Below are 13,529 nucleotides of genomic sequence, written 5' to 3' on the forward strand. Positions count from 1 at the left end.
GATGTTGTCACTTTGTAGTTAAATCTGCCTTCACAGGGAGAAACTGACCCTTTGGCCTTGGAAGGAAGTGTGAATCTGGGTCTAGATGCACTTTTTTTTCCTTGGAGGATGCAATGCCTCTCCCATAGAGCACACAGACAATTAAAAAACATGGAAGTCTTGAATGTGCATGCCTTCTCTGATGATTAAATTTTCCTGTACTCTTGGATTAGACAGAGCAATGCCTGGACAATCTTTCCACAGTTGCTGGAAGAATCCAGAATTTTTAGGAGGCAAGACAGTGAATAAAAAGACACTGGTTAGATGTGAGATATATGGTCATGTTGGTAGCCCAGGAAGGATGGACTGATCAGGTTCTCTGCGCATTACCCAAAGAATGCCATGTATGTACACCACGCCATGGGCTGTTATCAGATTATAAGCAAGATAAGATACATGTCACCTTGCTATGATTACACTGCCTGGACTCCAAGGACATAGCACAGGCCTTTTTAGATTGCTAACTGCATCTGGCAGACTAACTTCAGCAAGCATCAACACTAGATACTATAAAACCAAAGCCTGACAGTTAATGGATGGTTTATATTCCTTTCAGAACAAGTCTCATGTTCTCTGCCATCTTAGGAAAACTTTATCCATTTACATTTTATTTATTTGTATATAGCATAAACAGAGTTTTAATGGAAACAGGTTGCTGGAATGGTGTTCCACAGATGGAGCCTATTTACTATTCATGATCTTCATATGACCTTATTCATCAGATCATGAAAACCAGGTACACCCAAATTGATGCTGCTGAGGTAGCTATTAAACAGAGAAAGACATAAGCAAAATATCTAGTATGAATTATACAAATTAAAGTCACACTTGCTCTAATGAGATGCTGGTGGTTTTTTTTTTTTTACATTTTAGGTGAACCATGATGCTACAGAGACTAGCCACAGAGGAAGCTACAGTCCATAACATATACATTTGTAACTTTACCAAGGTAAGCCCCTGAGTAGCAGAATAGGTTGAAATGAAGAAGCAGTTCAGGCTGATTTGGAATGCCACTAAGATCTTCCCACAGGAGACACCAGCTTTTATAACAGAGTTATGTTATGCATTATGCAACTTTTCAAAGTCCCACAGGCCATTTTAGGTATTTAGTCATTTCTAGATTGCCATTATTTACCCTGTGTCACCTTAATTTAGAAGTTGACAGAGTAATCTGGTATAAAGAACATGAATGACAATGTTTTATAACTGTCCAGCGACTTACTTAAACATTGCACCAGCTATTCAGTACTTTGTCATTTTGACATGAACTGAATTTTCAATTAATCCTTTCAAAAACACATTTATATCTTCGAATTTCATCATTTCCAAAACTAGAATGACTGGTGTATGAAGTACAACCACTATTTAATTCCAGCATCACAAGCTTAACACGACATGTAATTTAGTCCCTGAAATCACAAGACAATAATTTCAAGTCAGTGACAGCTGCAGGACAGCTTCTTGCTTTCACTTGAGATTTCCCTCCCCGAAGATCTTAAAGCAGAACCAACGAATCAGGAAGTTTAAGATACAGACCTTGTTCTACAAGTCAGTCACTAGGATTGCAAATTGTAATTTACCAACCAACAATGGGATGTCTGGTAGAACTTCTGTAAAGACTTACTCCTGAACTAACACTACTGTGTTGATCATGTACCAGCCTAAAATCTTTGCTGATATAGGAAATGAAACTATACTGATTTCAGTTGATAGAGGCAACAGAAACTATACTGGTTTCTGCAGAGCTAAAAAGTCATGCACTTCCAAACTTGCAAGCAGGGTACAGTGCTAAAGGACAAAGCAAAGAAGGAAGGCAGAGCAAAGAAGCTGGTCACTGGTAACCAACTGAACTTTAGCTTCCAGTATTATAACTAAAGGGGCAACCATTACACATGAAGAAATAAGACTTAAGTAATAAGACAACTTACAGAGGTATAACACCACAAATACATTGCCAGAACAGCAACAGTACTCTTGACTAGCAATATCCTCTGTTCTCCATCACTGGAAGTCTTGATGTGAAGTCTAAATATCTTTTCAAACATTCTAGAAGATCTTTCTAAAATACTAAGCTTAAATTTGTTACTTGATTAATAAGCAAGTACTCAAAATTTTGGGAGGTATTCTTCAGTGTGTTAACAGCAAGTAAGACAAAATTGGTGATCTTTTGTTTAAAATCTTAAGTTACAACAGAAGACTTTTTACAAGTCTTTGCTGTAGATGATGACTATTCATGAAGACTATTAGTAGTCAGAAGAATAATCTAACCCATTAAGTGTTTTCAACATTACTTAATTTCAAATAGTTTGCTTTATTTCTTAGTCAATGAAGTATGCCACAAGGATGATTATTCATATATCAGTGATGATCACATCTAGTAGAAATATTTACAAAATCTAGAGTGTTAGCTGTTTATCAATACAAATCTAGCTTCTAAAGGAATAAAACTGCTTAGAAACTGTTCTTATTCTGCTGAACTCTAAAACCAGACCAAGTCAAGCCATTTCATAAGCTCTATAAGCCTTGTTTTGTCAAGATAATGTCAAGAAGGTCCAATCAAACCTTGTTCATGATGGGCACATTTACAACTCCATTTTATAGATATTTTGCAATGTTTCCCTTGTCACCCACTCATAAGGTCTTTCCCTGCATTCTCCTTGCATATAGATTTCTACAAATGTTGTGAAAGTCTCCTTGTAGTCTTCCAACTTGTCTCATTTGTTGCCTGAAATCAGCCAGTTTCTAATAAGATTTGCATAGAACAAATATGTAAGGCTAGTTCCATATGAAATGAAACTAAGCAGTATGCACAAGGTTATTTAAGAACATATCCCAACAGCCCTAAGAGCCCATTATCCCTGCAAATATCTGTGGTCAAGAAATGGTACATGGGTAGCTCTACAGTTTCTAGCTATTTTTTTATATAGAATAGTGATTGCTATTACAAAAGGGGCACATCTACATGAAGTACCAGAACACACTTTTAAAAACACCTCTTGATAACTGGTTAGCTTTCTATGGACCCATTTTAAGCTGTACCGATTGTTCACAGAATACAAACTAATCTTATCTACCAAGACATTAGCACCATCTGGTTAACCTGAAGACAAGAACACCACACTAATCCAACCCAACACAAAGGAGTTATTTACATATTATGCCACAGTTAGAACACTAAATTTAGTAACCATTTGTTGTGGACTGCAGAAAAGAACAAGAGCGCTTAACTGGTACCTTCTCGAATCAATGCAACTACTTAAGTTACATAACTTTCATTGAATTTTTCAAGACAGTTGTGTGTGCAAGGCCTCCAAATTTGCGAGGCTCAGCCATATGTTATTACCATTGGTATTTTGTAGATTTTTCTCATAACATTGCTTGCTGAAAAATTCTGTGCAATCATTAGTAGGTCTATCTTAGGACAAACTAGTTCACTGGATGAACTGCATTAATCATTTTGCACTGAAGTAAGCCCATACTTACTTTTGTCCTCAAGCTTATTTCTTGCTGACAGAGTAAGTGTAGGGCATCTGGAGAGGTTCTCAAAAATATAAGATGGGTTCTCAAGCATCACTGCAGGAAATAAAAGAAAGCTATCTCCTCTATATCAATATCTAATTTCCTCCCAGACTGACCACCTGTTAAAAGAATGAACTGTTTAAGTTACTGATGTAAAGCTATAATTAAGCTTAAATGTTTCAAAAGACAGAGCAGAAAGAAGCAACTGGAAGTAAGTAATGATCTCATACAGCTATGAACTTTTTTTTCTTTGCTTTTAAGTGACAGTTACTCACACAGGGGAGAGTGCCTGTGATTAATAAGTTTCATCCAAATACTTGAATTTGTCCTGTGTCAGGACTCAGGTGAATTTTAAATTTGAAGAAAAATATGTATAATTCTGAATTCAATTTTTCAGCACTAGAAATGCCAAAACCTCTTAAGGCTGGATGCAGCATATAAGAAATATTTATGAGTTTCCAGTAGGACAAATACCTTCTCTTTCAAGTGCAACTGCCACTTTGAAAGAGGACAAAAATCACTATTTCTTCTAACAAAGCACAATGTGTAAACAGAATTAATACTATTGCTAAGAAAAGTGTAACATTTATATCCCAGGGGACAAGATGCAGTTAGAATAAGGAGCACTACCAAAAAGCTACAACAGTGAACAACTTTCAGTTTCTCATTTATACATAAAATGAATAGCCAGTTCTCTAATCAGGATAACGATTCTTCTATTCCAAGCTATTCAGTACAGCAAAGCTTAAGAGTAACACAACATACTACCAGTGCTGCTTATGCTGACTACTATTATTTCACCACACTTGAAACTAATAATGATTTTCTAGGAACACCTATAGCTGCACTCTTCCAGACCTTAATATGAACTTCTGGCTGCCCTTCCTTTGTTGGCACCATAGAAGGAGCTTTATTGTGAACACATTACTGCTGACATCTGTCATAGTACCCTGTTATCATCATAAAAGTACATCAGTTTGATACCAGGTTATTTACAGTCTGCCTTTAAGTCACGGGCTTGAGTTGGAAGCCAAGTCCACCACGCTCCCCACTTTGTCGTGGGACACGGCGCTATTAACACTAGCTTTGCATAATACAGAGTTAGAGAGTGTATGTGCTAGACCATGCTCAGTCCTGCACAGCCTAACCTGGTGTGCAGTGCAATGCTAATACAGCATACATAACCCAGAATTAGTAGTTAACATTGCTTCTGGTATTAAGGTATACTAGGTAGCAATTCAGATGCAGACAACATATAAGACTAGACACTTGAAATGTCAAGGCCAACATCAAAGCTTAATAACTGCTTATGTGAAAAGCTGGCAGGATTCAAACACTGTCATTCCTCTTACTTTTCTGTGTTTTATGAACATCGTTTCTCTCCTTGCTAGTAGAAGGTGATCCCCCAAAAAACTTACAGCACATCTGCAGAACATGGAGATAGTCCACGACTGGTCTAACAGATGCAGGTATAAGCCTAGCTACCGTTTAACTGAAGTCCTCAGAACAACTCATTTGTCCCAAAAAGGAACTGTTAAGCATTATTATGCTCAAACTTCTATCAATGTTAAAAGGTTTCATTCTAGTCTCCCTTTAAACTCAAATGGATTCTAATAGCACCACCCCACTTGAATCAACTAACTGGTAACAAAAATTTGGCAAGAATGGTAGTGATGAAAACAGCTATGCAGCAATATGGTAAAGTAGTAAAAGCATTACAAATTACAGAAATATGGGACAATGAGCTTTAATAATTGTCATGGGATAACAAGCAGGAACAGCATGCTTATCAAGCAAAGGATATACAGAAACCAATCCAAGAACTACCTTTATATCAAAGGTTGACCCTGCAGAGAAACGGAAAATAACTTTTAAGTACTTCAGATCATATCACATTCTCTCTGCACCACCACCCCCCCCCAAAATGCCCATAGGGAATTCTGTGAATTGTTTCCCCAGATGCCTTGCACACCAGCTGGTTAGGATTAAACATCTTGCCTGCGGCATCTTTTAAGCCTTGAGGCCTAGCATTTTTGACAATGTGAGGAACAGTGTATATTTGTGTATACCCCATATGTTTAAGATAATCTATAGTGCCAGAAACACTGGCAAATCCATGTACAGTAGTGATAAGGGTTAGAAGAAAGCTATAACAGCTATTCCTCAAGTTTGAAAGTTAAGAGCTCTAGAACTTCCTTTCTTTACAACAATATACTCATAAAATATTCAAGAGTTAAATGTTGAGATTTTTCTATGCCTCCGATTTTGTTATTTTAGTACATTTTAGTACATACAAATCACAAGCCTACTTTCAGAATACTACCAAGCACTTAGCACATCACATAATGAAGATGACCAGAACTCTGCAATTACAGTGTTCGTACAATGGACACAGTCAGACACTGACCTCACTGTGAATGACACCATGCAAGTGAAGGGAAATAGCTCCCCCCCAAAAAAACCAACACCCTAAACAAACACTGTTTTGTTTTCACTTGCACCAAAACCCACTATAATGTGAATTTTCATGGTAGAGTTCTGTCTAGATTTCAAAATGTCTATATGGATTAAGCCAACAGTTTATTCTGAATTAATGTTTTCCAGAACCTGACTTTAAGTGCATCTCAGTTTTTTGTTCATCTTTAACATAAGGACCATGTAGGTTCTTTCATTATCTGAGAGTACTTGAGACTTGTTATTCAGTGCAGGGCTTCAACTGTCTTGAAAGACAGCAAATTCTCCACTGACAAGATGTGGCAACATCTGAATTTTGGATAAAAATATAACCCTCAAATTTCAATTACAAGCTAATCCCTGAAAAAAAGACAAGATCTCCTGAAATACAATAGCTGTCAGCTTCAGTACTTTTAATGCTGTTTTAACAGTTGCCATCAAAACACCAGCTTGTTTTGCTCATATGCTACTGTTTAAGGTGTTGAAGATTAAATATCTAATTAGTTTCAAGACTGGTCTTCCAGGAATGCTTCCCATTCTGCAAAACATGTTTTTCTAACAAGTACAGAAACCTGTAGCAGGAAAATGTGGTTTCCTACACATTCATACTTACTACCTGGTAATAACCTGAGGATGGCAGTTTTCTGTTATCAGCTTTATTGTTTGGTGTCCTTCAAAAAGGTTGCGGGAACATTTTAAGAAACAGGAAAAGGCGTACAGCAACCTTACCCGTAATCAAGTGTAGTGATTCAGCTCAGTGATATTCTAAATGTATCCTGCCAAAATAAGTTTACTGCTTGTACGCTGCATTTTAAGAATTCCTGTATACAGCAAGAAAAAGTTTACCAAGATGCCTAAGGTTGACTTTTATAGTCCTAAAAGAAATAATTCTCCAGCTCTTTATGGCTGGATGTAAAAGCCCTTTCCTAGTATCACCCTCAGGCACACAGAGTTAAGCACATTAACTTCTACCATTTTCTAGGACTGCTATTTAGAATTTAAATCTGTATTACTGGACCTACAGTACAAGCTTTCTTATTTTAAAAAGACATCTGAAACATTTTCTTCCATTTCTAGAAATGACACAAGGACCTCAAAATTACTTAAACTCAAATGGGGTAGGTAAAACCATTGTGGCTCGATTTGTGAGCTGTGATTAAGTGCACAAAACCAGATGCATTACTTTTGACACTGCAGCAGGTAGTTTATGGACATACGACAAAGAAAACAAGTATATTTTGCCTTCTATGAGGAAAATACACTGTCACGGCAGAACACGCAATTATGCAAATCTTGGTGGTGTTAAAAAGCTGATGCCTGCTCCAAATGTAATTTACACTTCCTAAAGATTAGGAAACTTTTGGATGAAGCTTCAGTTCAGCTGAATAATAAAGCCATAAATAAATTTCTTATTGCTTGGAAACTTCCCCCTGCCCAACTCTTTGGTAGAGGGGGGAAAAAAACACAACCAACAGCCTAACCCTCTAGGTTCTCTCTCAGCTCTATACAAACAATTCCAATTAAGTAAAGAATGTTACTCTTCATTAATCTCTTCTAGTTCTTTATGGAATCTACTTCAAGTGATTAGCCAAGACACATGAAGAAGAAATTACAGTGCACAAGTTAGCTATCAAGTAACAGTGGCTTTTAATGGAAACTCTTCCTTTGCTTGCTTTTATCCAATACAAGAATAAACTGAGCATCTGCTAATTTCTTTGCTCACATTTCACTGAAACAGGAAACATAACAGTGTGAACATAAAGGAAAAAAAAAAAGTAAATCCATTGTCATGCCCTGCTGTCTGGCTAGGGATTAGGCATAAAATACAAGTCCCTATTAAAATAAAGTCAATCTAGACAAACTCTAGACTGGAAGTGTGATGTCTTGAAACTAAGAGGTGGGGACTTCAAGATGTCAAGCTAGATTTGAAAATTAATATTTATGAAATCAAGACAACACTTCAGATTAAATGTTTTAGTGCAAAACAGTAGTCACATTGTTACTCCTGTGGGTCAAAAGGTAGGTATATACATTCAATACACACCAATAACAGACAAGAAGTAACCAATACTCTTAAACATCCTCAGCTCTAACCTCTCTACACTTACTAATCTGAGCAGGCTTCCCTGGGTCACCAGGAGGTTTGGTCAGTATATTGAGTTAGATACCAAAGTGTGTAGAGTGATTGGGAGTGATGACCACTTACAACTTACCAGTATTATTAAATTATATGAGTTACTACTTGAGAAACTGGCAGCTCATGGCTTAGACAGGTGTACCCTTTGCTGGGTAAAAAACTGGCTGGATGGACGAGCCCAGAGAGTTGTGGTGAATGGGGTGTAATCCAGTTGGTGGCTGGTCACAAGTGGTGTTCCCCAGGGCTCAGCATTGGGGCCAGTTCTCTAGTATCTTTATCAATGATCTGGATGAGGGGATCGAGTGCACCCTCAGTAAGTTTGCGTATGACACCAAGTTGGGAAGGAGGGTTGATCTGCTCGAGGGCAGGAAGGCTCTACAGAGGGATCTGGACAGGCTGGATCAATGGGCCGAGGCCAAGTGTATGAGGTTCAATAAGGCCAAGTGCCAGGTCCTGCACTTGGGTCACAACAACCCCACGCAGCGCTACAGGCTTGGGGAAGAGGGGCTGGAAAGCTGCCCGGCAGAGAAAGACCTGGGGGTGCTGGCTGACAGCCGGCTGAGTATGAGCCAGCAGTGTGCCCAGGTGGGCAAGAAGGCCAACGGCATCCTGGCCTGTATCAGAAATGGTGTGGCCAGCAGGAGCAGGGAGGTGATCGTCCCCCTGTACTGGGCACTGGTGAGGCCGCACCTCGAGTCCTGTGTTCAGTTTTGGGCCCCTCACTACAGGAAAGACATGGAGGGGCTGGAGCGTGTCCAGAGAAGGGCAACCGAGCTGGTGAGGGGCCTGGAGCACAAGTCTGATGAGGAGCGGCTGAGGGAACTGGGGCTGTTTGGTCTGGAGAAGAGGAGGCTGAGGGGAGACCTGATCGCTCTCTACAACTACCTGAAAGGAGATTGTGGTGAGGTGGGTGCTGGTCTCTCCTGTCAGGTGGCTGGAGGGAGGACGAGAGGTAATGGCCTCAAGTTGTGGCAGGGGAGGTTTAGGTTGGATATTAGGAAAAATTTCTTTCCTGAGAGGGTTGTCAGGCATTGAAACAGGCTGCCCAGGAAAATGGTGGAGTCACCATCCCTGGAGGTATTCAGAAAGCACATAGACAAGGCACTTCAGAACATGGTTTAGTGGGCATGGTGGTGTTGGGTTGACGGTTGGACTCGATCTTGAAGGTCTTTTCCAACCTAAACGATTCTATGATTCTATGAATTTACAGTCCTATAGCAGAAACAGCACGCCTCTTAACAACTCCTTTGATATAAGGCAGATCATATATGCAATACTTAGTTTTGTCAGTCACCACATCATCTTCTATCCAGTTTTGGTTTTAGAATTTATGAAAAGGGCTAGTAATTAGATTGAACTGAACTGCAAATTTAAGAAAACAAAAAAACCCAAAAAACCAAACCACCTCAGGTTGGGGGCAGGGGTGTCATTCTTGCATAGAGGGCATTGTCTATTATAAGTCAAGACTTCCTTAGAAAGGAAGCATTGAGTGTACCATGCAGTACCAAAACAATTACTTTGTTAATATGCAGATCCAGTGGAGCCAAATTTGAGTCTTGTACTAACAATAGTGCCTGGTATCATTAGACAAAGGAATATTTGCAGTCAAGGCAGCATGCTATAAAAATAACACGACAAACAGACACAGGGACTTACATTTATCCACAATTAGATTGTGTTTAACAGTGGAAGGGCCTGTTATTGAAAGCGTGGCATCTGAAGCATCAACACCTAGTTTGGGTTACCACTGGCAAAACTAAGTTAAACAAGAGGTATCCAGCAACTGTGATCTATTTGGTAAACTAAATAGCCTTTGTAAACTACCACGTCTGATAGAATGCTAGATTTTTCTTTTAATATAAATGTGAGATGTATTTCATGAATGACACCTGGTTAATCATGGCTATCTGACCTATCTATCCAGGTTTTGGCTTTTACAATTACTTCTCTTCCATTCTCCAGCTAGAAATATGGGTTTTCCCCCACACTGGACACTGCTCAGTGGACACAAGGACGTTATTGAAAACTACTTTTTTATTATAAGGCTATTTCTAGCTTTTCCACCACTTTAGTTCATTCATGCCTGTTAAGAGACACAAGAATACAGATACTAGCCGTAACCTTATTGCATAGGAGAGGCAATACTTCGGAAAGCACACATCACTTGTTTTGACTTTTCCTTACCTATGCTGCACACACTGAAGCAAACATAACATGTAAGTTAGTTGCAACACAGATCAGTATTGCATGATGTTTGAAATTATAGCTGAAACCCAGGGTAGATATACCAAATCTAAATCAGCTGTACCGGATATGGAATTTTTAAGATGCCTTCCACTCTGCAGTTTTAAAGAACAAGGACAACATTGCTTTTGACAGAAAAATTTTTGGAAATAGAAACCAATTCATTTTTCATTTTGTGTCAGGCATCTATGGCTTATAAAAACCAACACAGCTGCAAGGAGCCAAGACAGCCTTTTGGAAGTTTAGGCCACCTAGCCATCAGCGGTAGTGACAAACAAACCTTGACATTTTATGTTCAGTGTTGCTGCTTCACTCCACTCCCGACACCTCCTGCGGGGAAACTAATTACTTGCATAATTTGCCAATACCACAAACACAAAATTCACTTCCATTTAAGCAAATAGGTCTAATAAGTAAGAAACAAACTTACTACTCTGGTTCCTGACGACCGACGTGTTGCTCTAACATTAGAAATGCTCCTTGGGGTGGCTGGAGTTGCCAATGGAAGAGTAGTAGAAAGTTGGGGAGGACTGAAAGACATCAAAGGCAATCTGGTATCTCCTAACATGCATTGCTTGGAATTGGAATTTTTATTAGCGAACCTCTCATTTTTATCATTTCCTGAATCTCCATGACCAGTCTCCATTTCCTCCTCGTTCTTGATTCTTCTCAAGCAGTCCTTTAGTGTCAGCTGAGTTGCAGGCTGACTCAACCAGCACAAAAAGAGTTCATCCACCTTCATTTTCAGTACAGGTTGCAGAACTTTCCCAGGTGACATTTTCTAGCAGTTTCCCTTTTCGTTGGATCAAATTCAGAATAAAAGTTTGACAATCATCTACTTATTCCACTTGACTTTCAGTGTTTCACAGACTCCAGGGCTCCTGTTAAGAAAAATACTCGTATTTAATCTTACAGTTTTAACAAAGTGTTGATATTTATTCCTTCAAGATACCAACAGGTGTTGCAAGATACACACTAACATGCGACTACAACAACATTTTGTAAGTGTAAGCCATTAATTGCAGTCAAATCCAGAGGATAATTCCTTTTAAAAGCATACTGTGTAAGTGATGAAGACTGGAAAGAAAGAAACTGCACTCAGACTTTCTCAAAGAGCTATCTAACACATGTTCTCCAAGAACATGTGTTAACACATTTATTATGACAAATAGCCTTGAAAAGACTTATAATTGAACCTGCTAAGAACTAAATGTCTAACCAGTTTATGCAAAGCCTTGGTGATAGTACAATTAAGATTTAAAAAGCAAGCCTTTCAGCCAAGAGATTTAGAGCTAAGACCGAAGGCTCAATTTTCATTCTGAAGTCTGTGCTTCCAATTTAAAAACCTTGCATTGCATATTGCAGTGCAAGATGCATTCCCATATGAGCGATGCCCAGCTGAATTCCCGAAGATCCTTCCTCAGGATTTGATTAGCCTGCCCACTTGGTATCACACAGTCATTTGGTATTTTAAGAACTGATCTATTTGACATTCACTTTTACTTTTTTTAAAGCCAATGTGAAATGCAACATGACTCAAGAACTGGAAAAGTATGATTTCAGGTTCAGTTGCTCACCTGAAACAAAGAGAAAATACGCTTTGGTTTTTTTTTTAGAGAGCCAGAGGACTGGAGCTAAATACTGAGAACAGAACCCAAGTTACTATCATCTCTGCAATCAAATTACGTAGTGATCTGGTACAGTTTCACTAAACCCTGTGCTTCCACCCGTTTTGTTTTTGTTGGGTTTTTTTTTTTTTTTAAGCTGTCATCAATATCTGATCCGTATGTAGAAAGCAGCAAAGATATACAAGTACTTTGCTGAAGAAGCCTCAAAATAAGCACTTGAATTTGGAAATGAGTAACACTTAGCAAACGAATGTGCTCTTAAAAGCTCAGTCTTCGTCCCGTGGCAGAACTATAAGCCTTAGAACACCGCACCAGTTAAGTTTCCTGAACCTTGATGTTTAATAACAGCTAAGCTACCCTGTCGCTGAAACTGAAGGTCACGCTGTTTCACCAGCTTTTCAAACCAACGCTTGTGCGGCGCCCACGGCTGTGGCTTGGCAAGCCCCAAGCCGCCCTCGCCCGGGCGGGCAGCGCCGCCGGTGCCGCGCAGCGCTAGCGGACACCTCCCGGGGTGCCGGGCCGACCCGGCCGGCCGGGAAAGACGGGCGGCCGCACCGCCTCCCGCGGCGGACCGGAGAGGAAAGGCCGCCCGCGGGCCGCTTAAAAGCGGCGGGCACGGAGCCGGGCGCGGCCGCGGGGTGGCAGCGACCGCCGCCGCTCTCCGCCCCCCGCGGAGCGGGCAGCCCGGGGGAGAGGACAGCCCGGGGGAGAGGACAGCCCGGGGGAGAGGACAGCCCGGGGGAGAGGACAGCCCGGGGGAGAGGACAGCCCGGGGGAGAGGACAGCCCGGAGCGGCCGCGCCGCCCCGGGAGCGGTGAGGGGAGCGGCCGCCGCCACACACCTGCTCCCGCCCCGGCGACGGTTGGCGGGCGCGCGGGCGGAGGAGCAACCGCCACCCCGCCGCCAGCAGCTCAGAGGCGACGGGGCTTCGCGCCGCCCGAGGGACCCCCACGGAGGGACGCGGGTGGGGCGCGCACGGCGACGAGCCCGCGGGGGGGAGGGGGGAACGGCCGCGACCACTCACCTGCCCCACCCTGCCCCACGCCACGCCGCCCCTCCCGCCGCTGCCTTCAAATCCGCGCCTCCTTCCGGCCCGCCCCGCCCGCCGACATCTCGCGAGAGCGCGGCTTTTCCTCCCCGCCGGAGACGCGGCGGACGGTCGCTATGGTAACGGGGAGGGGCGGGGCGCGGGAGGGGCAGACGGCGCTTTCGGCGGGCGTCGTGACGCCGCAGCGGAGGGGGTTGGTGTTTCCCTCCCCTCCCGCTATTCGCGTCCTCCGCCTTCCCAGCAGCCTTTGCGGCGGGAGCGGGGACCCGCCGCTGGGCCGCTGTGGCGGAGCCGGGGCCCGGGCGTGCGCGCCCGTCCCGGCGGTGCGGTGGGCGATGGGCAGGGTCGCCTTCTCCGCCTGCCGCTGGGGAGCTGACTCGCCCTGCTCGGCCTCTGCCTCGGCGTAGGAGCCCCTCTCGGTGGGGAGAGTGGGGTGCTCGGGCTGGTCGGTTGGGCTTCC

The 13,529-nt window shown here is 42.1% G+C and overlaps 1 protein-coding gene across 1 annotated transcript in view; it reads right to left on the bottom strand.

Annotated features, from left to right (window-relative positions):
* PPP2R3B (protein phosphatase 2 regulatory subunit B''beta) overlaps window positions 1-13,109 on the bottom strand; it is a 54,825-nt gene extending 41,716 nt beyond the window's left edge. Inside the window, exons 1-2 of the mRNA XM_075057479.1 lie at window positions 13,046-13,109; window positions 10,824-11,274 (exon numbers count right to left, since the gene is read on the bottom strand). Of these exons, the coding sequence (XP_074913580.1) occupies window positions 10,824-11,171 (348 nt within the window). The 5' untranslated portion in view covers window positions 11,172-11,274; window positions 13,046-13,109. The remainder of the gene's footprint in view (window positions 1-10,823; window positions 11,275-13,045) is intronic.
* Window positions 13,110-13,529: the final 420 nt, after the last annotated feature.

Source organism: Buteo buteo, chromosome 25 (assembly GCF_964188355.1).
Source record: "Buteo buteo chromosome 25, bButBut1.hap1.1, whole genome shotgun sequence".
NCBI classification, from domain to species: domain Eukaryota; kingdom Metazoa; phylum Chordata; class Aves; order Accipitriformes; family Accipitridae; genus Buteo; species Buteo buteo.